The sequence below is a fragment of the Furipterus horrens genome, unplaced genomic scaffold (assembly GCF_987537825.1).
Source record: "Furipterus horrens unplaced genomic scaffold, mFurHor1.1.pri manual_scaffold_4, whole genome shotgun sequence".
In the NCBI taxonomy this organism is placed as follows: Eukaryota; Metazoa; Chordata; class Mammalia; order Chiroptera; family Furipteridae; genus Furipterus; species Furipterus horrens.
In genome coordinates this window covers 6,293,390-6,320,867 of record NW_028327174.1, presented here as the reverse complement: position 1 = coordinate 6,320,867, position 27,478 = coordinate 6,293,390, and the positions used below count along the sequence as shown (strand labels likewise).

The following is a 27,478-nucleotide window of genomic DNA, read 5'->3' as shown; positions in this document are numbered from 1 at the left end:
GACAATTCCTAGCTCTGTGACCTTGGACAAGTTATTTAAACTGTGCATTTTTTCCTCATTTATTCTATAAGATTGTTACAAAGATTAAATAAATTAAAATGCAGAGTATGTGTTGACCATTTATCATTACCTGCCCTTCAGGGTCTAGTTCAAACATCACTTTCTCCAGAAAGCCTCCCCTCACATCCAAAGTCAGGGTTAGGCGTTCTCCTCTGTCCTCCCCGATCCTAGCACTGATCTCATTTGTCTAATTCGATCTGATCAGGTCTGATCAGACCACTGGCAGCTACAGAAAGGCAGGTATCTTGTTCATCATCGGATATCTAGCACTTAACACAGTGCCCGGTACATAACAGGTACCCGGAAATCTTTGCGGGATGAATAATTTACTCACTCTTGGAAACAGATATATAGCCATTTGTTTTAGGTAAATAAAGTCATCTTGGGACTTACACACCTGAGAACACACAGTCATTTTGACAAAGAACCTGTCATGTTAGTTTAGATTAAGCTAGAGTCTCTTAATTTGAAAAACCAGAAGGGTTTTTATAGCATACGCTCATTAGTACTGTAGTAAAGGATTTATGTTGGATGGTTTCTTGACCTAAACTTCATAAATAATTAAAAAAATCAGCATCCCTTAATCTTTCTTTTAATCATCACAATGATGAAAAAAGTTGGGCACTGTGTGACAAATAAAAAGCGACATCTTTAACTGTAGTTACCATCCATTTTTCTAATCTTTTAGTTATTAAACTGAGTTCTGCAAATAATTGTGGCTTTGTTCTATTCATTCATTTCAACGTAAGTCTATAATAGTTTTACCAACGTCTGTTTTTCATGCATGAATAATGTTTCCCATATTTTTGAAGTAAAAAGAAGGAACAATAAAGTTAAAAAAGGTTTTAATTGGCTTTCTTAATACCAACCATAAAACACACAGTTATTATGTTGGTAACCTCTCAAAGTTCTGTAATCAGTTCTGTAATTTGAAAAATGCTTTGCCGTGCTCTGGTGACTGATATATAAAGACTACTTCGGGGAAATGTGAAAGGGTACAGCAACTGCCCTCGAGGTGGAAGGCATTAGGGCAAAGCTCCCAAATTATGAACAGCGTATAAAAACCATATGTGGCTGCTTGAAAAGCACTGTCCATATTGAGAAGTGGCAGAGAGCAGAGCCCAGGTCAGTGCTGTGCTAACGGAGACCCACCTGGACCCCATAGGTGTTCTGGGGACCCCTCTACTAACTCAGCAGACACATCGGTGATGACGATGAGAGCTACAGAGAAAATAAAGCAGAGAAGAGGGATGGGAAGTGTCGATGGTGGGTGAGTGCGTCGGTTTTTACTGAAATGTTCAGGAAAGCCTCCCTAGACTGTGCCATTTCAGAAGGACCTGAAAAGAGAGCAGGGAGAGAAAGACCGGGAGTGAGAGAGTAAGGGAGCGCCATGTGCACAGGACGCAGGAGTGACCTTCAGAAGAAAAGGCACTTCTCTGGCACACTATAAGGGAGGCCTCGAGGCTCCTAAGATGGACTGTGGGATTAACCTGTTATGCACAACATGCTCAGCCTCCTTCTAATTGCCCTGGGGGGCATGCCATTCACCAAGGCATTGAAAAATGTATAGTGACGGGGTGCCAGCAGCACTGAAGAGCTTTGTGGTGGTTGTCATTTGTAGGCAGAAGATGACCACAGGGACTACGCAGTTGAATTAGGTCCCCTGAGCCCAACAGAAATAATGGCATCCTGGAGTGGGAAGAGCCAGGTGGTGGTGCTTAATTCCTGCAGACAGGCCCAGCCCAATAACCACAGTAAGCCACAGGGATGCAAAGATGTCAGCACTTTTTTGTTAACTTTCAGGGATGTATGGTAATGGTTGACGAATCACAAGATCTGTAGGAAATAGACGAGCAGCCTCTGAGTGTTGCTCAGCATCCGTAGGTGGGAGACTTAACCAGTGTCATCGTGGTGCGGTTCATGGCCTCTTACGTGATTCCTGAACCCAAGCCAGTTCACAGAGCCAGAATCTCCCCACTGAGGGGAAGGTCAGACTCCTCTGAGGATGAATCCTGAAATGCCACCGCAGGTGCGTATAGTAAATCCTCCTCTCAGCCTTCCTGAGAGGTACCTGCAGCCATTTACAACAACACAGAATTTCCAGGGCTTGTTAGATGCTGGCTCTTTACTGATACTCACCTCTGGAGAGCTGACAACTCCACTACAGTCTACTGAGTAGAGATTTATGGAAATCAGGGGACACATGAAGTCTTGGCCTAGGCTCCACCTCACAACGGGCCCAGTAAAACCACAGACCCACCTCTAGTTATTTCTATGATCTCAGAACGTTTAATGGGAACAGGTACACTTAGTAACTGGCAGAATCCCCACATCAGTTCTGGGGCCCATGGAGTTCAGGCCATTATGGTTAAAAGAACCAGGTAGAAGCCCCTAGGATTACACCCCCTTAATCCCCAAAAAATGTTTCAGGGGAAAGTGCAGAGATTACTGCCACCATCAAAGACTTGGTTCTTACCACATTCCTAACCCACTTGTCTTTCTGAAAAGCCAGATGGATTGCAGAGAATGACTGTGGAGCTTACAGACATGATCGGGGGGTGATGCCAATCATAGCTGTAGTTCCAGCTATGGTATCCTTACTAGAGCAAGTCAACACAGCCTCTGGCATCCAGAGTACAGTGCTCAGCCTAGAAGTGCTTTTGAGCATCTCTATTAATAAAGAGAATTCGAATCAGTTAGGCTTCATGGGGCTGGGACACATTGTACCTTTACTGTCTGACCTCACAGCTATGCCAACTCTGCTCTGTTAAGAGAGAAACCTGGATTTTCTTGCTACCCCACAGAACATCACACTGGTCCATTACACTGAAGGTACAGTGCTAACTGGACTTATTAAGCAAAGAATAGCAAGCACTCTTGCAGCTACCTACATGCAGGAGGTGGGTGATAAGTCCCGGGAAAGTTCAAGGGCCTGCCACCCCTGTGCAATGTTTATACAGTGGGCTGAAGCAGGTCAAGCTGTGTCCTCTTAAAGTGAGAGGCAAGTTTTTTCACCTCAAACTGCCCAACACAAAGAAAAAAAATCACAGTAATCATGGCCTTTTTAAATATTAGAGGCAATGTATATCACATTTGGGTGCTCTGTTCCGATCACTCACCCACTTTTAAGTGCACATCAAAGCCAGAAAAGGTTCTGCAGCAGGCCCAGCCCACTGTGTAAGCTGTCCCTGAGAGTACAGCCTAGAACCAGTGCTAGTGCCTCAGGCAGAGGTAGATGCTAAATGCAGCCTCTCATGAGCCCCAGTAGGAAAATCACAAAGCTGACCGACCTCTAGGGCTTTGGAGTGAGGCCATGCCTTCTTTTGTCTACCCCACAGGACACCAAGTAACTATGTGCCCACAATGTAACGGGTGTTATCTGGGCCACAGAACATAAAACTGGACGTGAACAGCAACTCTCCATTGTAAAATCTAAATGACATAGATGAGACCAGATCAAGTCAGTCCAGAAGACCCATGGAAACCATACAAGCCACGGCTCAGACTCCCTGGAACCTGCCTCCCCCTCCCCCTACACCCATGGCTCCCTGAGGAACTGACAGTTAAGAGGATCGATAAGGTGCGCCAGCACTGGCCAGAAGTGGGTAAGTGCTTAATTATAGCTCTACTCAGAAATGCCCCTGAAAGAGCCGGAAAATCCTCCGAGGTGGCCCTGCAAATGCTACATCTGGATGTGCACATTCAGGTGAAAGGCAAGATGCAATTCATAGGCCGTGGCTGATGGGTGCACTCAGGGACTCGGAAAGAATAAGGTTGGAAGGCTGGTGACAAAGAAATATGTGGATGGACCTCTCAGAATATACGTGCACACTGTGTGAAGATATTCATGTCCTATATAAAGGCCTACGACGCAGCTTTGACATCACACTCCGAAGAGGGACTCCAGCAGCTAGTCACTTGCCTTTCCCACGCATGCAAGGAGTTCGGACTAGCCATCAGCCTGACGAAGACGAATGTTATGGCTCAAGGCACGGGGACTCCCCCATGCATCACCATCAACGGATACACCCTGGAGGTTGTCAACGACTTCACTTACCTCGGGTCCACCATCTCGAGCTCTCTGTCAGTCGACTTGGAGGTCAACCGGAGAATCGCCAGGGCAGCCACAGTTATGGCCAGACTGAACCGGCGAGCGTGGAACAATTCCAGCCTCACTGAGAAAACCAGACTGTGCATCTACCAAGCCTGCGTACTCAGCACTCTCCTCTATGGCAGCGAGACGTGGACCACCTACGCAAGGCACGAAAGGAAACTCAACAGCTTCCACATGAGGTGCCTGCGACGCGTCCTGCATGTCACCTGGCAGGATAAGGTTCCCAACACCGAGGTGCTGAAGCGAGCCAATATGAGCAGTTTGCATGCAGTTCTTAGCGAGAGACGCCTCAGGTGGCTCGGCCATGTCAAAAGAATGGATGCAGGCCGTATCCCCAAAGACCTCCTCTACGGCGAGCTAGCAGAAGGCAAGAGGATGAGAGGGCGCCCAAAACTGCGGTTCAAAGACATCTGCAAAAAGGACATGACACAATGCTCCATCAATCTCAACACATGGGAAGTTCAAGCAGACGACCGCCTAGCCTGGAGGCTCGCGGTCAGGCAAGGTACGTCACGCGCAGAGGCTGCGCGCAACGAGGAGGCGGTCCAGAAAAGATCGAGGCAGAAGCAGCGTCAGCAGCAGCAACAACAGCCATCTGCCTTCACCTGTACCAAGTGCGGCAGGGATTGTCACTCCCGAATCGGACTGCACAGCCATTCTCGGCGGTGCAGATAGACTCTCAAGAAGCTACGCCATCGTCTCTCGAGACGGACGGCTGCCGACGACGACGACGACGACGATATAAAGGCCTACAAGGGGACATTCACTGTGAAAGAGGTTCTCAAAGTCAGATGGGCAGGTGCTGTTTAATGGCCATCAATCACCTTCTTTCCCTAGTCACTCCGGTCATTGGTCAACGGCTTTGGCCATGTTCCAGGGACAGAGGTTACGCATGGACGTGACAACATGAACTTCCCCTCACCGAGGTGACCTGACTACCATAACAGCAGATGTCTAGCCGGCCAAAGGAAGAGGGTAATGTCACATCCCCAGCGCAGCCCCATTTCCCAGGGAAAAGAGCCAGTTAGCTGGCGTCAGGTTGGTTACAGCAGACCTCTCCGTGATAAAAGGCGTGGTGCTCTGTCTCCATATTCCAGGTGCCCAAGGGCCTTCCCTGCCTGCAGCCCTCCTGCCAGCATCGCCCCCTGTGAATGTACAAGATACCCACTCTATTTTCTCATTATCTCAAGAACAGCCCTTCCCAAACTATTCCAGAGAATTAAAGTGCTACTTTCCAACTCTTTTTTATGAATCTAGCAAAATCTCAGTGTCAAAACATGACAAAGAGAATGTGAGAAATGACAATTCTAGAGAATTTTACTTATAGATGTGAAACTCCTAAACAAAACAGCAAATCAAACTCAGCGATAAATCATATATCATGGCCGAATTGGGTTTATTCCAAGAATTCAAGGTTGTTTTCCAAAATTAACAGCTGAAAGAAGAGAAACCGATAACCATTAATATAGATGCTAAAAATGAAAAAAAAAATCAACATATATTTATGATAAAAGTGTTAAGCTAGGGATGGAGATCTGCAGAAATACATACAAGAAACCTGTTTGGAGGGCAAATGGTGGAATCACTCTCTTTACGATACAGACTAAGTGTAGGAAGCCCATGATCACACTTTCACTCAGTGCTGTCTGGGAGGGCCTACTTACCCGGTGAAGAGAGAAAACAAAGTATATGGTTTACTAACAAAGAAACAAATCTGTCATCATTCACAGATGACATGATTTTCAATATAAGAAGCCCAGCAGAATCTACAGATAAATTAGAATAATTGGTGAGAGTTAATTAAGCAAGGTTATTAGTAGTAAAATCAATATACAAAAATTAATTTCATTCATTTTAACCATCAGCAGTTAGAAAATGCAATTTATAAAATGATACACTTTACAGTAGCACAGAAATACATAAAATACCTAGAACTAAATCTAACAAAAGATATAAAAGGCCTGTATGGAGAAAACTATACAATACATTAAAGAGGACTTAAATGAAGAGAATAATTTGACTGTATAAATGTCACTGCTCCAAACTGATTTAAAGATTGATAATGCCAATCAAAACTGTAACAGGTTTTGTTTTTTTTTTCAAGAAACTCGACAAACTTTTTTTGTAGGAAAGCAGAAAGTAGAAAATAGACAAAACACTGCTGATGAAGGAAAAGTCATCAAGAGTTATTACAAAGGTAGAGTAATTAAAACTATGTGTTGGTGCAGTGATAATCAAATAACTTATAGAACAGAAAGAGAGCCTGGAAACAAATCCATCCATGTGTGTAAACTTCCTTTAGGATGCAAATGTCGGGGAAAGAACAGACTTTTCAATACAATGATGTTGGGACAGCTGGATATCTGTTTAGAGGTAAAATTAGACTCCTGCTTCCACCAAACACAAAACCAATTTGAGCTGCACTAAAATTTTAATTGTGGAAAGCAAAACTATAAAAATTTTAACTTACAAAGACATATTTTTATGGCCTTGAGACAATAAGGAATTTAAAATAATAACAAGATCCAAAAAGTACAAACCATAGGAATAAAATTCTACCTCATTAAAACTGAGAACTGCTATTATTCAAGACTCTTTACGAAGTGAAAAGAGAAGTCATGAAGGGGAAAAATGTATATAAAAAATGAAATGTTAGCCTCTAGAATAGACAAAGAATTTCTACAAATCAATTAAGAAAAAGACAAACAACCAAATAGAAAAATTTCCAGAAGACATGAATATGAAAGACAGGAAATATGAATGAGCCATAGACACTTGAAAATATGTTTAATTTAATTATTACAAAATATGTTTTAAAACAGATGAGAAACCAATCCTCACCCATCAGATGGGTGATCTTTTTTTCAAAAATGACAATATGAAGGGTTGGTGAGGACGTGAAGGAAGCAGAACTTCGGAAAACAATTTGGCATTATCTAGTAATTTAAAGATGTTCACATTGAACCATCAGTGATTTCACTCTGAAATATGTGCCCTAGTGAAACTCTTGTCTGTGACAACCAGGAGCCTCATATTAAGTACGTTCATAAATAACAGTGTATAGTATAAAATACTTGAGACACCATACTGGTGGTAGTGCTCGAGTGTGGAATAAAGGAATACATTCTAATACACGTACCCAATGAAATATTGTACTATACAGGCGTGAAAACAAATGACAACCATGGACACACACAGATGAATCTTAAGAACATATTACTGAGTCATAAAAGTTCACAAAAAACTAAATTCCAAATGACTCTATTTAGATAAAGTTAAAAAGCCTGTAAAATTACTATGTAATATATTGTTCAGAGTATAAACACATGTAGTAAAACTATAAAGAAAAGCGAGGAACGCTGAGCACAAAATTCAGGAGAGTGGTCACTCAGCAGGGACAGGGAAGGAATGGGGTCAGGAAAGCTAAGGTCAGCGTTGGGGAGGGTGGAAGCGCTCCTACACCCCACAGGCCAGAGCGTGAGCAGCGGCCTCTGCGGGCCTCAGCAGCAGGGAGGCAGGGAGAGAAGGAGAACTGAGGACGTTGTACCGGAATGACTTTCCTGCTCTGTTTTTGGCTTGGGCTGAAGTTGCCAAAATTATAACATGGAAATTAGAACCATCTGTTGACGGGCTAAGTTAGTGATCTGGACCAGAATTTACCAAAAGAAATTCAGAGTAATTTATTTCAGAATCTGCTTTAAATTGTGGAAACATATAAATAAAAAGCCTACTTTATTTGAGAGAGGAGAAAGCTATCATTTTATCAGTATGTATAATGGTAAAAACCTGAAAATAACTAACCATTAACAAAATGCAGTTAAACAATATAGGATACCTTTATACTATGGAATATTATTATAATAGCTAGAAAAAAATTAAGTAGACCAGGAATAGAAAAATGGACCAATGGAAGAGGATAGAGTTGTTACAACAGATACTACTTAGTACGAGTTGAAGACTCATTTATAAACAGAAGAGAAAAAAAAAACTGGTCAATAAATGTTTCTGAAACAAGTGAATGCCCTCTGCCCTATCTAAAAACATTCACAAATACTTTAAATCCAGATGGGTTAAAGAACTAAAACAATTAAAATGAAATATGGGTGAATATGCAGTATGAACCAGGTGTAGAAGAAGCCTTCTTAAAAACACACGATATACCAATCCTCAGAAGAAAATGAGGGATAAATATGACTATACAAAATCAATGTGACCATATGAAACACAAAACTTCTATAAAGACACCAAAAAAACAACACTTCTATAAAAAAGGTTTAAAGACAACCTGTAAAATGGTATTTGCAACATAAATAACAGAAAGGGTTAGTAACACCTATACAAAAATGCTACAAAATCAATCTAAATACACAACAACACAGTATCCAAAAGAAAAATAGGTTAATGATTTAAGCAGGCAATCCACAGAGAGGAAATAGAGATATACAATGAATACATGGAAGAAAGTATACCTACTATGCAATGCCAACTTCATCCAAGTGATAAGACATAGGACTGGGAAAATATCGAGTGCCGGTCAGTGAGCAGTACTCTCGTACGCTGCAGTGCAGGCCAGTGGAAGTTGGTACTGATGTTACGGGGGGCTAGTTAGCAGTATTAACTAAAGCGAAAATGGACTTGTATCCCAATTCTTTACAAAAAAATTAAAGATACATCAATGTGGCAAGATACATCAACTGATAAATACTATTCTATGATTCTACGTAGTCTTCATAATTAAAATGTCACAATTTATTTATTAAAACTTATCACTAAAGGTAAAAAAAAAAAAAAGAAAGAAAGAAAACGGGCATCCATTATGATCAGGGAATTCTACTTCTAAGGATCTACCCTGAAGAAACACTTGCATATGGGCACAAAGATATTCACTGAAACATTATTTGTAATAGTGAAAAATATGAAACATCAACATGTTTATCAGCAGAGAAATAAACTAAAATATCCAGGCAATGCAAGAGTTAAAAAATATGTGGTAAATCTCTAAATATTAACATACTCTGAAGGATTGTCAAGTGATATTGTTTAAAAAAAGTTTCATAAAAATACAGAAAAATGTTCTAAACCAACATACTTCTAAAGATACATGTACATTCGTAAATGCACAGAGAAACGTCTGGAGAGTAACCAGCAAAGTAATAATAAAAGTCAACTCTGGAGACTGTGTCGGTATAAGGAACAGTCAAGAGGGATTTTAATGCTATATTGTTTGAATTTTAAAAATAAGACTCCATTCACTTATTACTTATAGAAATTAAAAATAAGTAAAACACAAAATAATTATGATACAAAACCACAGGTTCTATACTAGGGGTATGGGTAAAGTCCCGCGGGAACGTAGTGAAAGGAGAAAATCAGTGTGCAAAAAGATTTCCTAGCAGCAATGACTTCTGAGCCAGGCCTTGCTGTCTGAATAGGATGTTACCGGCATCCCTAATTTGGTGGAGGACTGTGGCAGACTGTATTTTTCAAAGATCACTCTACAAACAAACATCTCATCCCATATTCTTTCTTTCAATAAGATACTGACACTTGTCCGTGGAGAGGTGGCAGTCCACGTCCCCTCCCCCTGAACTGGTGCGAGACTGTGTAATTGCCTTGATGAACTGAGTGTAGAGGAAGTATCACAGCATGACTTCCAAGATTATTCAGCTTCTGCCTGGTCCCTTTTGTCACAAGATGCTCATCCCTGGGACCCAGCCACCATGTTGTGCGCTGTGATGAAGCCCAGACCAGCCCTCGTGGAGAGGCTGCACAAGGAGGCCCATGTGGAGAGAAACTCGGGCTGCCAACCGACAGTGCACATCCACTCCCAGGTCCATGAGTGAGTGGGCCTTCAGATGCTCAGTCCCCAGCCTCTGAGGTCCTGGGCTGAGGCCCAAACGTATGTCACGGAGCAGAGATAAGTCATCGGCACTGCGCCCTGTCCTAATTCCTGACCCAGAGAACCTGAGCAGAATAAATGGCCATTTTACGCCTCGCAGTTGTAGAGCAATGTGTTCCACGTCTGGGGTAAATGGAACAAAGACACTCGAAGGAGAAGAAACCACACACGGAACAGGATGTCACAGAGCACTGTGAATATTGCCAGTTATTGGGTGATGCGGCCAGGACGCTTGGTTGGGACCAGAGTATGAAAAGTCTTATATGACAGTACGAAAAACAAACGAACAACAAATTAGACATCCTATTGGCAGTGGAGAACTGTTGAAAGTTTTTAAGACGGGAAGTGAAGCGCTAAGATCTGCATTTGAGAAAGATCTCTCTGAGATCAGTGTAGAGGAAAGGTTGGGGAAAAGACAGACTTGTAAGTAGGAAAAGCTCCTCCAATTAAAATGAGTCCTACCCAAGTAAGACGGTGGAATCATCCCTCATGCAACATGTTTCGTGACTTTTTTCCTCTTAAAGGTTGCCATTAATACTCAGTTACACTCGATTTCACTTGTATTGAAGTGTTGTCAGGGGAAAAATGTCCACACAAACTGCACATGGGTATTTACAGCAGCTTTATTTATAATTGCCAAGACTCAGACGCAACCAAGATGGTCTTCAGTGGGCAAATGGGTAAGTACCCTAGTAAATCCTCTACAGTGCTAAAAAGACTTGGGCTATCAAGGCACAAAAACACACGGAGGAACCTTAATGCATATCGCTCAGTGAACGAAGCCAGCCTGGAAAGCCTACACACTTACGATGCCAACTATATGACTTTCTGGGAAAGAAAAAAGTATGGTGGCGGGGAAGGGAGAAATGAAGAGCAGAATATAGAAGATTTTTAGGGCCGCGAAACTTCTGTACATGATACTATAATGGTGAATACAAGTCGTGACACATTTGTCAAAACCCAGAGAACATACAACACCAAGAGCGAACACTAATGTAAACTAGGGACTTTGGGTGACAATGAAGTGTTAATGTGGGTTCATCACTCTGGTGTAGGGTGTTCATAGTGGGGGAAGCTGTGCTCGTTTGGAGGTAGGGGGTGTATGGGAAATCTCTGTACCTTCTGCTCAATTTTGCTGTGACCCTAAAACTGCTCTTAAGACTAAAGTCTATTAAAAAAAAGTTGGGGTGGGGAAATGTATGGAGTTATTAGAATAGAAACATGTTTCCTTACTGCTTCTCTTTCATGGTTCTGGATCTGGATCAGTTTACATAAAGTATATTCTAAGAATAGAAAGCAAGCTGTCTACAAAATTGTAACCCTGTATAACTAATTATCCATGTGAATAATGTCATCCTGGAGCTACAAATATCACCACGACCCACAACTTCTTGTTTTTATGTCTATTAAAATATCCTCATAATTCTCAAGACTGGTTTAATAAGAAACCTACATAAACATGAACTTGGAAAATAATTCTATACTAATGAGCTACAGTTTTTATAATTTGGATATTGGGGATCTACTGAAGGGGGAAAGTGAGGTGTGTGGTCCAAAGCTAAGGGAGACGATGAAACTCAGAACGTAAGGAGCTGCCTCTGGGATAAGGGAAAGGACGCCTGGGTGAGTATAAAAGCAAAAATATACGAGGGGGTGAAAAATACTAATGAAAGAGTTTCATTCTCATCTCGGTGTATCTTTCTTTTTTCTTTTTCTTTCTTTTTTTTTTTTTATTTTTTGAGAAATTCAAGAGGAAGCAGGTACTGAAAATTGAGAGTTCATGGAGACTGGAGGCAGGACGGAGAGGCTCAGCATGACTCAGTCGGATCCTGAGTAGCAGGAGAGCCCAGTCGGAATTTAGTGGTGTAATTTACTGGAGGCCAGTTTTGTATAATTCTGTACTGTGTCTTTCTCCTGTGTGAACCATTCGAGAGGGGATTAACCGATTTGTGAGGTACCATGCGTCTTGCTTTTTTGTCCAATGCGTGCTTCTGAAAAATGTCCTAAGTTAAACTCTTTATCAAAGAGAAGTTAATACAAATGAGAAAAGAAACTAAAATTAATTTTTCTGCTCTTAACCATTCATAAAAGATTTAAGGTTTGTAGTTAATAATTTTTGAAACAAAACAATGAAAAAAGAAAAATAGAGAAAAAAACGCACAGAAACAAATGATAAAATGAGATTATAGAATCACAGGTGGGTTGAATCTGCCCATGCTCGTCCTGCCCCTTATTATCCAAGTTAAATTAAAACCGTTGTCGCTAGATTTCACAAAAGAAAATCTGGTGAGAAAAATTCCTGCCCAGTGTTTCTTATTTCTGTTTCTGAGTAAACTGCCTGTTCTTTAACCAACTCACCTGCATCCCCGAGCTTCCAAGCTTCTGCTGGCTCTTCGGACAACCATGTAGCTGATGGGATCATGGCTGGAGGAACTGTCGGTGAAAGCGGCTTTGGATCATCCTCAAATAACATCAGGTCCTTACAGAAAAGAAGAGAATACATTAAAGTTGAAAAAAATCCCACTGCCTCAATTTGTTACAATGGGTGGGCAATTTATGAGGATATAATCTACATGTGCTATATGCACATTTTGATTGAAAGAATTCACACATAATTATCTATACACTTGGGTGTCCGTCGAGTTTACGGTGATCCAAATAAAGCCTATGCAGTGGTTGGCTGATATGTCCTTTTTCCCCATGAATTATATTATAGTATCATTAAGATATGGTAATGCATAAGCCTTAAGTTTAGAGCTCAATAACTTTTAACTGTATGTGTATACCTATACAACCACATTTCCTTCACTGCAGAAGTTTCCCTAAGTTCCTTTCCAATTGACACCATTCCCTCATCACTAGTAAACAGTATTCTATCTTCTATCACCATCAATGACTTTGCCTGTTCTTAACTTCACATAAGTGTAACCATACGCTATGTGTTCTTTTGTATCTGTTTCCCATTGCTTGACAGAATGGTTGTGAGAGTCGTCCGTATTTTGTTTGCAAGTAGTCCCCCTTTAGCTGTGGCTTTACTTTCTGTGGTTTCAGTTGCGCACAGTCAACCATGCTCCAAAAATATTAAATAAAAAAATCCAGAAATAAGCAATTCATGTTTTAAATTGTGTGCCATTCTGAGTAGCGTGTTGATATCTTGTGCTGTCCTGCTCTGTCCCACCCAGGACATGAATCATCCCTTTGCCGAGCATATCCAGGCTGTATACACTGCCCACCTCTTAGTCACTTAAGTGCCTGTCTTGGTGATCCGTGTGACGGTCATGGCACCACAGTGTTTGTGTTTGAGTAGCTTTTATAGCAGCCTAATGCTATGTCACACTGCCTACGTCATTGCCCTCAATCTGATCACGCAGGTGCTGCATCGTCTCACAGCATCACAAGAAGAAGGGTAAGTATAGTACAATAGGTGTTTGTGAGAGTGCGTGTGTGCACAAGAGAGAGAGAGAGACAGAGAGATGGATCGGTTGCCTCCCATACTGGGGATCAAACCCACAACCTAGGTACGTGACTTGACTGGGTATCAAATGCACAACCTTTTGGTATACGGGACAATGCTCCGACCAAGCAAGCCACCCAGCCAGGGGAATATATCACAACTTTTAATCCATTCTCCAGCATATAAACATTTGGGTTACTTCCAAATTTCAGCTATTAAGAATAAAGCTACTATGAACATTCTTGTACAAATCTTTCTGTGGACAGGATATGTTTATTTTTAACATCATTAGAAACTGCCAAACCAAGTGATTTGCCATTTTTTGTGACAACTTTAATTTTGAAATCATTGTAGATTTGCATTCAGTTGTAAAAAGCAGTAGAGCAATCTTGTGTATCCTTTACCCAGTTTCTCTGGTAAAATGTTGCAAAATTATAGTACAATATTATATCCCAGACATTGACATTGATATAGTCAAGACAGAACACTTCCATCACCAGAAGGATCCTTCCTGATGCTTTTTTATTTCCAGATCTTTCGCCCACAACTACTAATCTGTTCTCCATTTCTATAATTTTGACATTTGAAGAATGTTATATAAATGGATCCATATAGGATATAACCTTTTGGGATTAGCTTTTTTTTTTTTTTTTAAGCTGGCATAATTCCTGGAGATTCATTTAAATTGTTGTGTGTATCAATATTTTGTTCCTTTTTATTGCCGATTAGTATCCATGATATAGATGTAAGACAGTTTAATCCATTAAAGGACATGCGGGTTGTTTTCAGATTTTAGCAGTTACAAATAAAGCTGCTAGGAACACAGGTTTTTGTATGAAAATAAGTTTTCCTATCTTTGGAATAAAGGCCTAAAAGTGCAATTGCAGTGTCACATGGGAGTTGCAGGTTTAGTTTTTATGAAGAAACTGCCCAACTATTTTCCTGAGCAGTTGTACCATTTTATATTCCTACCAGTTATATACTCGTATATGTGATCCAATTTCTCCCCATGCTCACCAGTATTTGGTGGTGTCACTATTTTTTATTTTAGCTATTTTGATATTTCACTGTGTTTATATTACATATTCCTAATGGTTAATGGTGTTGAACATCTTTTCACTTGCTTATTTGCCATCTGTATTTGCTGAAGTGACTGTTGATATCATTTAACCATTTTCTAGATGGAGTGTTTGCTTTTTTTAAAAAGTGTACTTTGATTATGTTGTTACAGTGGTCCGAATTTCTTTGCCCTTTGCTCCCCTCTTCCCAGTACCCTCTTTCCTTCCAGCAATCCCACCCCCCTTAGTTCATGTCCATGGGTCATGCATATATGTTCTTTGGCTTCACCATTTCCTATATTATTCTTAACTTTCCCCTGTTTATTTTGTACCAACCAATTATGCTTCTTAGTCCCTGCACCATTTCCCCATTTCTCTCCCTTCCCCCTCCCAGCTGATAACCCTCTAAATGATCCCCATACCTATGATTCTGTTCCTGTTCTGGTTGTTTGCTTAGTTTGTTTTTGTTTTTATTTTTTAGATTCAGTTGTTGATAGTTGTGAGTTTGTTGTCATTTTAATGTTCATAGTGTTGATCTTCTTTTTCTTAAATAAGTCCTTTTAACATTTCATATAATAATGGCTTGGTGATGATGAACTCCTTTAGCTTTACCTTGTCTGGGAAGCACTTTATCTGCCCTTCCATTCTAAATGATAGCTTTGCTGGATAGAGTAGTCTTGGTTGTAGGTCCTTGCTTTTTATCACATTGAGTACTGCTTGCCAGTCCCTTCTTGCCTGCAGTTTCTTTTGAGAAATCAGCTGATAGTTTTATAGGCACCCCTTTGTAGGTAGCTCTCTTCTTTTCTCTTGCTGCTTTTAAGATTCTCTCCTTATCTTGAACCTTTGGAATTTTAATTATGATGTGTCTTGGCGTGATCCTCTTTGGGTCTACCTTGTTTGGGACTCTCTGTTCCTCCTGGACTTGTATGTCTATTTCCTTTGCCAAATTTGGGAAGTTTTCCTTTATTAGTTTTTCACATAAGTTTTCGATTTCTTGCTCTTCCTCTTCTCCATCTGGCACCCCTATGGATCGGATGTTTGCACGTTTAAAGTTGTCCCAGAGGTTCCTAAGCCTCTCCTCATTTTTTTCAATTCTTGTTTCCTCATTATGTTCTGGTTGACTGTGTTTTTTTTTCCTTATGTTCCAAGTCATTGATTTGAACCCCGGTTTTCTTCCCTTCACCATTGGCTTTGTGTGGATTTTCCTTCGTTTCGTTTAGTATAGACTTCACTTCTTCCTTTATGTGTTTGCCATACTTAAGGATATCTATCAAGCCTGGGAGCATCTTTATCACCAGTGTTTTGAACTCTGCATCTGTTAGGTTGGCTATCTCCTCATTGCTTAGTTCTCCCACTGGAACCTTGATCTGTTCCCTTTTGGGGGGCATACTTCTCTGTATCCTCATTTTGATAGACTCCTGTGTTTCTTTGCCTCTGTGTCTTAGGTAGAGCTGTTGCACCTGTTACATTGTAAGGGGCGGAGCCTTAGGTATTCGTCAGTACAGGGTAGCCCGTTTCACCACGTTGTGGTGCTGTGTGTAGGAGAGGGGTCTGAAAGGGAACAATGTCACTTGCTCAGCACTTGCCCCCTTTCCAGGCACTTCTCCCACTTTGTATGGGCCTGGCGCCCCTCTATCTGCTGCCTTGACCGTCGTTCCCAGAGTGGGTGGGTCTGTGGATGTTCTAGGGTCGTGGGAGCCCTTTAAACAAATGGACTCTGCTGAGAGACTGGCAGTTTCTTCCTTCGCCCCAACCCCCACTGGTTTGCACAGTCAGAAGCAATGAGGCTTTATTTTCCCCGGTGTTGGGACTGTGAGCTGAGCGGTCTGGTGTGGTGCTGGGAGCTCTCCCCAGGTGTCCCTCCCGACTGTTTAAAACGTGTGACTGCACTTTCTGCTGGCCCACCACTGCCGCTGCTGCTGCCACCACCACATCGTGTCCTCTCTGCCCTGGCTTCATTCCTCCTACCTGTCTGGATGAGTATTTCTTTTATCTTTGTTTGTTGGACTTCCACGCAGTTTGATTTTCTGGAACTTCTGGTTGTTTCTAGTTTTGAGGTAGTTGTGTTCCTTCTTAGTCGTGGAGGGAGATGCAGTGTGTCTGTCTAGGCCTCCATCTTGGCCTGAAGTCTGGATTGTTTGCTTTTTAACTGTTGAGTTTTAAGAGTTTTTAATATGCTGCAGGTGTTAGTTGTTTGCTGGATATGTTTTGCAAATATTATTTTCCAGTTTGTAGCTTGCATTTTCACCCAGGGTCTTTCACAGAGCCAAAATTTTTGTTTTTACTTTACTTTATTTTTAAATTAAATTTTTTGGCGACATTTATTAATAAGATTATGTGGTCTCAAGTGTACATTTCTGTGATACATGACCTGTTTATTGCATTGTGTGTGAACCACCCAAAGTCAAATCATCTCCCATCACCATATATGTGGCCCCCTTTACCCTTTACTACCCCTCCCAGTCCCCCTTCCCTCTGGTAACCACCATACTGTTGTCTGTGTCTATGAGTTTCAGTTTTATATCCCACATATGAGTGAAACCATATGGTTCTTAGCTTTTCTGGACTGACTTATTTCGCTTAGCATAATTTTCTCAAGGTCCATCGATGTCATTGCAAATGGCAGTTATTTCATCTTATGGCTGAGAAGTATTCCATAGTATATATTCACCACATCTTATTTATCCAATCATCTATTGAAAGACACTTTGGTTATTTCCATGTCTTGGCCTCCATGAATAATGCTTCAATAAACAGAGGGGTGCATATATGTTTGCAAATAAATATTTTCACATTTTGGGGGTACATGCCCAGAAGAGAAATTGCTGGTCATATGTTAACTCTATTCTTAATTTTGTGAGGACCCTCCATACTGTTTTTCATAGCGGCTGTACCAGTTTACATTCCCACCAGCAGTGAATGAGGGTTTTTCTCTCTCTACAACCTCCCTAACACATGCTATTACCTGTCTTGTTGATAATAGCCATTCTAACAAGTGAGACGTGGTATCTCATTGTAGTTTTGTGCATTTCCCTAATAGCTAGTGAAGTTTAGCATTTTTTATCTGTTGGCCATTTGTATGTCTTCTTGAGAGAAGTGTCCGTTCAGGTCCTCTGCCCATTTTTCAATTGGATTGTTTGTTGTTGAGTTGTATGAATTCTTTATAGATTTTGAATATTAACCCCTTTTCGGAGCTGGTGTTTACAAATATCATCTCCCATTAGGCTGGGTGGCTTTTTGTTTTGTTGTTGGTTTCTTTTGTTGTGCAGAGGTTTTTAGTTAGATATAGCCCCACCAATTTATTTTTGCTTTTACTTCACTTGCCTTAGAGGTCAAATTCATAAAATCTTCTGTAAGACAAAGGTCCATAAATTTAGTACCTATGTTTTCTTCTATGTAATTTATTGTTTCAGGTATTATATTTAGGTCTTTGATCCATTGTGAATTAATTTTTGTACATGGAGACAAACTGTAGTCGTTTCTTTTGCATGTGGCTTTCTAATTTTTCCAGCACCTCTTATTGAAGAGGCTTTCCTTTCTCCATTGTATTTTTTTGCTCCTTTGTCAAAAGTTATTTTCTCATATACATGTGGTTTTATTTTTGGGCTCTCAATTCTGTTTCATTGTCTGTGTGTATGTATTTCTGCCAATACAATGCTGTTTTGATTATCATTGCTCTGTAGTCTAATTTGTAGTTAGATAATGTGATAGCTTCAGCTTTGTTCTTTTTTCTTTCTTTCTGAGATTGCTTTGGCTATTTGGGGTCTTTTGTGGTTCTGTACAAATATGATGATTTGTTGGTTCTATTGCTTTAAAAAATGTCATTGGGATTTTGATGAGGATTGCATTTAATCTGCATATTGTTTTTGGGTAATATGGGCATTTTAATTGTGCTGATTCTTCCAATCCATGAATACACAATATCTTTCCATTTCATTATGTCTTTTTCAATCTCTTTTAATAATGCTTTGTACTTTTCAGTATACATGTCCTTCACATTCCTAGTTTATTTCTAGGTATTTTATTCCTTTTGTTGCAATTGCAAAAAAAATATTTTTCATTTATTTTTCTGAAATTTCATTGTTAGTATACGGGAAAGCAGATTTTTTTAAAAAAATAGTTTAATGTATTTTAATAGCAAACTTACAGGAACAGCACAGAAGACAGACAACATTAAAAACATGTACTTGCATGTAGGACAACTCAGAAAAGTATAACGAATGGATGGAATCTACTGTATGATAAAAATGCTACAAACACCATTTAGTTGCCATCAATAAGAAATTTACTGTTTTAAAAAAATCCAAATGCTGGCATTGTCCAGAAAAATTTAACAGGTTTATTTATATTGTTATAAAGTTGAACTGCTGAAACTTGTTCACTGAAACATCTTTACTTGCATTAATGCTTTATGTCCCCGCATTTATATTAAAAAAATTCACACACAAATGAAAATGGAAAAACTGCCAATACCTGATTTCTGTCCCCTATTTTCCACTTGCAATCATATACTTAGGTATCTTTTGACCCCATGGAAAAAAATATCGAACGTTCAGAACTACCAATAACAGGAAGAAGAGAATTTTTTTTTTTTTTAAAGAATGAAATGTTTCCCATCATAGTGGACTCTTAAGCACGTTCTCCATGTATGCGGCGTGCTAGCTGGATGTCTTTTGGCATAATTGTTACACGTTTGGCATGGATAGCACACAGGTTGGTGTCTTCAAAAAGGCCAACCAGATAGGCTTCACTTGCCTCCTGCAAAGCACCAATAGCTGCACTCTGGAAGCGCAGATCTGTTTTGAAGTCCTGAGCAATTTCTCGCACCAGACGCTGGAAGGGAAGTTTGCGAATCAGAAGTTCAGTGGACTTCTGATAACGTCTAATTTCACGGAGTGCCACAGTACCAGGCCTGTAACGATGAGGTTTCTTCACCCCTCCAGTAGAGGGCGCACTCTTGCGAGCGGCTTTGGTAGCCAGTTGCTTCCTCGGTGCTTTACCACCGGTGGATTTGCGGGCAGTCTGCTTTGTACGAGCCATGGCAGAGAGATCTCTTTAGTTACCCCCCTTTTCCTTCGGCTGGAGCTCTGTGAGCTGAAGGAGGCGCTGGCGTTAGAGAGCGACAGCGGCTGCGAACACAATCGGAAAGCAGATTTTTGTACATTGATTTTGCATCCTGCAACTTTACTGTATTTGTTTATTATTTCTAATAGTTTTTTTTTTTTTTGTAGCATCATTAGGGTTTTCTATATAAAAAATCATGTCATCTGCAAAGAGTAACAGTTTTACTTCTTCATTCCCAATTTGGGTACCTTTTATTTCTCTCTTTTGCCTAATTGCTCTGGCTAGGACTTCAGCTCTATGTTGAATAAGAGTGGTGAGAGTGGACATTCTTGTCTTGCTCCTGGTTTTAGAGGAAAAGTTTTCGGTTTTTCACCATTGAGTATGATATTAGCTGAGAGAGGTTTTCACATATGGCCTTTATTATGTCGAGGTACTTTCTTTTTATAACTATTTTATTGAGTATTTTAATCATAAATGGATATTGTATCTTATCACATGCCTTTTCTACATCTATTGATGAGATGATATGATTTTTATTGTGTTTTGTTAATGTGGCATGTTACATTGATTGACTTGTGTGTGTTGAACCATCCTTGTGTTCCTGGAATGAACCCCACTTGATCATGATGTATTATTATTTTTAATGCATTGTTGTATTCAATTTGCTAGTTTGTTTAGGACTTTCGCGTCTGTATTCATTGGTCTTAATTTTTTTGTGTGTGTGTTATCCTTGCCAGGTTTTGGTATCAAGGTTATGTTGGACTCATAAAATGTGTTAGGAAGTATTACCTCTTCTTCAATTTTTTGGAAGAGTTTGAGAAGGATCAGTGTCAAATCCTCTTTGAACGCTTGGTAGAATTCACTAATGAAGCCATCTCATTCTCGTCTTTTATTTTGGAGGAGGCTTTTGATGATTGTTTCAATTTCCTCACTGTTGATCAGTCTATTTAGATTTTCTAATTCTCCATGATTCAGTCTAGGAAGATTATATATCGCTAGAAACTTATGCATTTCTTCTAGGTTATTGAATTTTGTGGCATATACTCTTTCAGAGTATTCTAGTATGATCCTTTATATTTCTGTGATGTCTGTGATAACTTTTCTTTAATTTCTGATTTTGTTTATATGAGTCTTTTCTCTTTTTTCCTTAGTGAATCTAGTCAGGGGATTGTCAATTTTACTAATATTTTCAAAGAATAAGCTCTTTTGTTGTATTAATTTTTTGTATAGTCTTCTTGTTTTCTATTTCATTCAATTCTGCTCTAGTTTTTATTATTTCCTTTCTTCTGCTGATTTTGTGCTGCTTTTGTTCTTTTTTTTTTTTCCTTTTTCTAGTTCTTTAAGGTGTAATGTTAGGTGGTTTATTTGAGATTTTTCTTATTTCTTGAGATAGGCTTGTAATGATACAAACTTCTCTCTTATTATTGCTTTCACTGCATCCCAGAAGTTTTGATATGTTATAGTTATTCCCATTTGTCTCTATATCTTTTGACTTCACCTTTTATTTCTCCTTTGACCTAGTCATTTTTTAGCAGTATATTATTTAATCTACACATATTTGTGATGTTTTTAAACTTCATTTTTGCTATTGATTTCTAATTTCAAAGCATTGTGTTCAGAGAATGTGTTTGGTACAGTTTCAGTCTTCTTAAATTTGTTGAGGCTAGTTTTGTGGTCCAGCATATGGGCTATCCTTGAGAATGTTCCATGTACCCTGGAAAAGAATGTATAATCTGATGTTCTGGGATGAAAAGCTCTATAAATGTCAATTATGTCCATTTGATCTAATGTATCATTTAAGGCCAATAAATCTAGATTGATTTTCTATTTGAATGATCTATCTGGAGCTGTCAATGGAGTATTTAGGTTCCCTACTATGACTGTGTTTTTGTCAGTTTCTCCCTTTAGTTCTGTCAGTTGTTGCTTTATATATTTCGGTGCTCCCTGATTGGGTGCGTATATAGTGAGAAGTGCTTTATCTTCTTGATGTAGGGTCACTTTATTATTATAAAATGTACATCTTTGTCTCTTGTTACCTTTGTTATCTTGAAATCTATTTTGTCAGATATAAGTATGACCATACCTGCTTTTCTGTGGATACTATTTGCTTGGAGAATCATTTTCCACCCTTTCACTTTGAGTCTGTCTTTGTCTTTGCAGCTTAGATGTGTCTCCCAAAGACAGCACATGGTTGGGTTTTATTTTTTGATCCAATCTGCTGCACTGTGCCTCTTTATTGGTGAATTCAGTTCATTTACACTTAGGGTGATTATTGATGTGTGAGGATTTCCTACAGCCATTTTACCTTCTGTTTTCTGATCGCTCCATGTCTCCACTGGTTCTTTCCCTTTGTGTTTCTGTTTTTTCCTTTTGTATGGTACTCCATACTTTTCCCCTCTGTTTCCTCCTTTTTGAAGTTACGTATCTCAGCTTTGGGTTTTTTGTGTGTGGTTACCATTAGGTTTATGAAAAAGAAAGTTCCATGTATACCGCAGTCCTTTTTCTTTTGAATGCATCTGATCTCCACCCTCCTTTGCAAATTCAGACCTTTATTCCCTCCCCTTTTATGTTTTTGTTGTCACACATCATTCCTGTTTATGCTGTGTGTGGGCGATCTTACTCATAGAGTAAAAGTTTTAAATTGTGATCAGGCCTCATGTTATGTGTTTTCTTCCTTTTCCTTTTAGGGATTATGTTTTTGGCCAGCCCTAGAGCCTAAAGATCTTTCTCCAATATTTTTTTTTATGTTTTATAGTTTTACATTTTACATTTAAGTTTCTGATCTATTTGGAGTGAATTTCTATATAAGATTTAATTTAAGAGTCATAGGTTTTGCCTATAGATGTTCAATTTCTCTAATATCATTTGTTGAAACTGACTTTCTTATGTCAAAAACCAGTTTTCCATATTGTGTGTGTCTATTTCATGGTCCTCTATTGTGTATCACTGACCTAGGCGTATATCCCTCCACCAACATGAAAAGTCTCTAAATGATTACCAACAGGGAATGGTTAAAGAAATTAAGAGTCATTTAAATATCAAGAATAGAGCAAAATTATATGTACTGATATAGAAATATGTCCATAACATATATTTTAGTGAAAAAAGCATATTTTGAAGCAATGTACATTAAATAATTGCATTTATATAGAACATGCAAGATGTATTGCTTAGTTCCAAAGCATATTATACAGCATTTAGGTAAAAGAAATGTAGGGACACAAAAAAATCCACCCCTCAAATTCACACACACACGCACACACACACACTCAAACTGCTAGTAATAATTGCCCCATAGGAAAGGAAGGAAGGAATATGGGAAAGTAAGAAGAAACATTGTTTTTCACTTTTTATATTGTTTAAACTTTTTTCAGTAAGTATTTTCTAATTTAAAAAAAATGAAAGTGCAAATATGAAAATACAAAAGGACTTATAAGCACAAATCAATGATGCAGAAGGTAAAGGGATAATGAGTAACATAATTAGGATAAGTATAAGTTCCATTTTTCTAACAGCTTTGATGAGTTCAAACTTTCACAAATATAATAAATGACCTGCTAATAAACCCAAAGATAAAAACTGTTTACTCTTAATTTAGCAAAATAATAAATGGAGGCAGTAGGAAATAAAATTTATCTCCAATCACTAGCAATTTAGTAACTCACAATGAGACTGAAGGCTTTGGTCAGCTTTAATTTTATGTGAATCAATTCATAGCATCCTGTTGCTATGGGAACAACTGTGACTGAAAAAGTCATAGCCTCATTGTTGAATCTCCTTCAACATGAAAAGAGGAGGATCTTTTGAGGTGGTGAAAGGCTACAGCTAGCCTTATGAATTAGCAAACTTAATAATGAAAACTCTGCGCAGTATGCAGAGAGAAAACACACCTCCCTCTAAGTGCCATAGACGTGAAGGCTTTCCTTCACACAGGCCAGCTCTGCTCTTTCTTTTGAAAGCCCTGTTCGGTTAAGAATTTTATTTACTGCTTTTAGGTTTTTCTTTCATTTGTAGAAAGAGAATAGTTAAAGAGGTTTCTATTTAAAGCTTTTAAAAGATATTTTTAAGCATCCTCCAGTCTACCTAAACAACCAACAATATCATTTCTTTCTCATTCGGTATTAAGAACACGAGAATTTTAATGTAGATGCAGTACATTTGGCAACAACCATTAGATTTACTGTTTGACTTGATCGCTTTTGTCTTCTGCTGCAAGAGCAGATTACAGAAGAGGACAACATTGGATCGCATCAACTGTTCTTGATAGTTATGAGAGGAGATGCCTGTCAGTAGGATGTTGGAACAAGGTTGTGATATAGTAATGTTCTGAAAAAGGGAAATACTTCCTTTGAGAGAAGGGAACCAGTTTTTTTGCTCACTGATATAAGATGTGGAATGATGTAAATTAATTATGATATCTTCCTCTAAAGTAAGAAAAAACAATAACAATGAGAATTTAAAGACTGATACAAAAAAAGAAAAAAACAAAACAAAACCCTAAGTCGCATTTTGTATCTCTGTTAGGCTCCAAAGCATATAAGATTATTCCAGTCTATTTTCTCCCTTAAAAGCTATCAGCAGCAAATAAATTAATCTCAAATTTAAAAATCATTTTGACTTAATGTCATATTTTTGAAAATAATCTACACATTTTCAATTTGTGAGCTATTACGCAATTAAGGAACAGTGAAATTTTGATTTTATGTGCTCCTCTGAGCTGCTATTAATCCAATATCTAATTGGGTTGGGGAAAGGGATTGGGAACAGAAGGTCAAGAACTAACTCCAGTCTCCCTTATAGCAACCATGGCAGGGAGCACTAAACAAAGCTCTTTGAGCAGGAGGCCAAAGAAGCCTCTTTCACGGGAAAAGAAGAGAAAGAAGTTACTCTTGAAGGTCTACTATTCATTCATTTCTTCATTAACAAAAATGTGGCAACTAAAGATTCACTAATGAATAAAACCAAAAAGGTCTCTACTCTCAAGGAGCTTTCCTTCTGGAAACATACACCAAACAGGCAAACAAATGAGTGAATAAGATAATTTCATGTAGTCTCCAGTGGAACAGATTTCCAGTCCAGATGGTTCTGTTAGTTCATACTTTGGGGATACCTTTGTTTTTCAAACACTTACCAATGGAAGAGAAAATACAAATGTGAAAATTAAAGTCACAGTCATGCTCAAAAACAAGATGAACATCTTCATGGATAAGATCAAGAACAGAAACATGCAGTAGTAAGGAGGTGGAAGCCGTGGACGTTTAGGGCTTTGGGTCTGGAGAAAAGCAGAGAAAACCAGGAGCTCAACTCCTGAGGGATAAATACAGACTTAAACTGTAAAATCAAGACAGGAGTGTTGAGTATGGGCTCACTGCTTGAAATTATGCCCGGGAACTGGGAGCTCCTACGTACAAAGGAAGCTGGAATAACCGGGCATCCATCCCAGTCCAGGACGAGGGCTTCTTAAAGAATTCATATGCCCAAGTAAGTGAGAGGACACAAACTAAACTTCTCCAGTAACTGATCCTCAGCATCCCTTGGCCTGGGGACCCGATCTGCAACCTCTCGATATCAGAACAAGGAAGGAGCCCAAGCTGCCAGTGAAATCCTGAAAGTTGGTCTGTGAACCTGGGTGTCAGGAGGAAGCGAATGACAAACTGGTAGGCTGGAAAGGACTGTCAGGACACTCAGAGAGAAGGTTGGTTAAAAACCTGGGCCACTCAAGAGGAGCTTACAAACTAATATTCACTCCTGAAAAAATAAAAATAAGAACTCTAAAAAGTGTTTAAAACTAAGTCTGTTTAGAGTCTTCAAAAAGATAATGGAAAGGATAACATTAATTTAAAGGAATAAGAAAACAAGAAATAAAAACAGGCAGAGATGAAGTAAGTACAAATGGATATAAATAAGAAATGAGAAATCCTGGAAATAAAAAAGAATGTAGCTATTGGAATTAAAGCACTTGGTGGACAAGAAAAATCCTAGACTGGGCACAAATGAAAGGAGGAAAGGATGAACTGGAAGATGGTTCCGATTAATTACCTCAAATTAAAAAAAACAAAACACACAGAAAGTATTTTTAAAAGCAGTTGAGCACTGGCCGATGTAGCTCAGTTGGTTGGAGCATCGTCCTGCAAATCAAAAGGTCATGGGTTTGATTCCCGGTCAGGGCACATGCCTGGGTTGTGGATTCAGTCCCCAGTCAGGCTCGTATAAGATGCAACTAACCAACGTTTCTCTCCCTACCTCTCTCCCTCCCTTCTCCTTTCTAAAATCAATAGGCATGTCCTCAGGTGAGGATTTTTTTTTAAAGCAGTAGAAAATTGGAAAAAAGCATGGAAAATTAGAGATTAAGTGGCCCAATATATATCTAATAGAAATTAAGCAGAAAAAATTTTCAAAGAAGTAGATAAAAGGTAGTACTTGGAGAGCCATAGATGCCAGAATTATTAAGGTGCGTTCTTATATGAAAGTGCAAACAGGAAGGAGTAGGTGCACATCTGAGAAGATTAAAGAACTCTGAAGAACAGAGCAGGCTCTGGTTCCGGTTCTGGTGGCCCCTAACTCAGGGTCAGCCCTGGAGATGCTATAGAGGGACAGCATCTCATTGAGAAGTAACCGAGAGACCGCTGGGAGACAGAGGCTCCGTTCTGAATGGATGTGTTTACGTGTGAGTAGGGGAGAGGAGCCGGTGTTGGCTGTAGCTTGGGACAGAGGGTGGCCTGTGCCGTGGTCAGATGAAACAAGGAAGAAGGTGGTAGAGTTACCCCCACCGTTCTTTGCCTTGGACCTGCCTGCACACCTGCTGTGACGCATACAGGTACTCAGGAGAGCCTCTGGTCAGAGCGGAAGCCCCGAGTGGGTAGGGAGATGAGAACAATCAGTGGGGACCGACTAGGTAGGCTTGAGAAGATGCCTCTTCACACGCCCTCTTCCAGTCCCCCAAGGCATTGATCCTTAGAGTGAGGAATGATTAGCTCTGATATTTTTTGGAGGGAGAGGGGAGGGGAGAGAAGTGCTCTCCACCCTAGAGTCCATTTCCCTCACCTGTGTAAGCAGGTAGAGCTGACACAGACTAAGGTCTGGCCTTCAGCGACCCTAGACAGAGCAGCCATAATCCTAGGGGTTATTAGTCACTTGAGGATCAAAAGTATAATATTTCAAAAGAAAAATTAAAAACTGCATTACAGTTTTCACTAGAAGCACAGATATTAGAAAAGGTGGACCAAGAATTTAACATAACCTTAATATACATACTAAAATAAATAAGGAAAGCTATAAGCAACATAAAACAAGAACAAAAACAAGAAAAAGAATGAAATAGAAATATGAAGTATTGAATGTAAAACTGGAATGTTGAAGCAGAGAACACAGAGGGGATAAATAGTGGAATGGACATAGGTGAGAATAAATTATAGTAGTAAATTGGAAATCAGACTGAGAACCTCTAGAAAAAGAAAACAATGAAGAAATAGAAAATTTAAAGAAAATTAAGCAATATAAAGGTAGAAAGAAAATAACCAATATTCAGATAACAAGAGCCCAAGAGAGAAAAGTGAAAATAAACCGTAGGAAATATTTGAACCAGAAATAACTTTTTCAGAATGATATTGAGATGAAAGACTTCCCACTGGGAAGTCTCACAGGCTGACAAGGAAGGGAGATCATGAAAACCCACACTTAAGCATATTGCAGGAAAACGTAAGTCTTCAACAAATGATGTTGAAACAAACAAACAAAATCTTTCTCAAAAGGTTACATATTATTTGAGTCCATTTACATAGCATTCTAGAAATAACAAAATTAGAGATGCAGACATCAGTGGTTGCCAC

The 27,478-nt window shown here is 39.4% G+C and overlaps 2 protein-coding genes across 2 annotated transcripts in view; both read right to left on the bottom strand.

Annotated features, from left to right (window-relative positions):
• ENTHD1 (ENTH domain containing 1) overlaps positions 1-27,478 on the bottom strand; it is a 93,058-nt gene that overhangs the window by 29,374 nt on the left and 36,206 nt on the right. The window contains exon 4 of the mRNA XM_090275323.1: positions 12,432-12,552. Within this exon, the coding sequence (XP_090131449.1) occupies positions 12,432-12,552 (121 nt within the window). The remainder of the gene's footprint in view (positions 1-12,431; positions 12,553-27,478) is intronic.
• Positions 19,163-19,709, bottom strand: LOC150010989 (histone H3.3A-like). The gene has a single exon (XM_090275322.1). It carries the CDS (start codon positions 19,623-19,625, stop codon positions 19,215-19,217), a length of 411 nt encoding a protein of 136 aa, XP_090131448.1. The 5' UTR covers positions 19,626-19,709; the 3' UTR covers positions 19,163-19,214.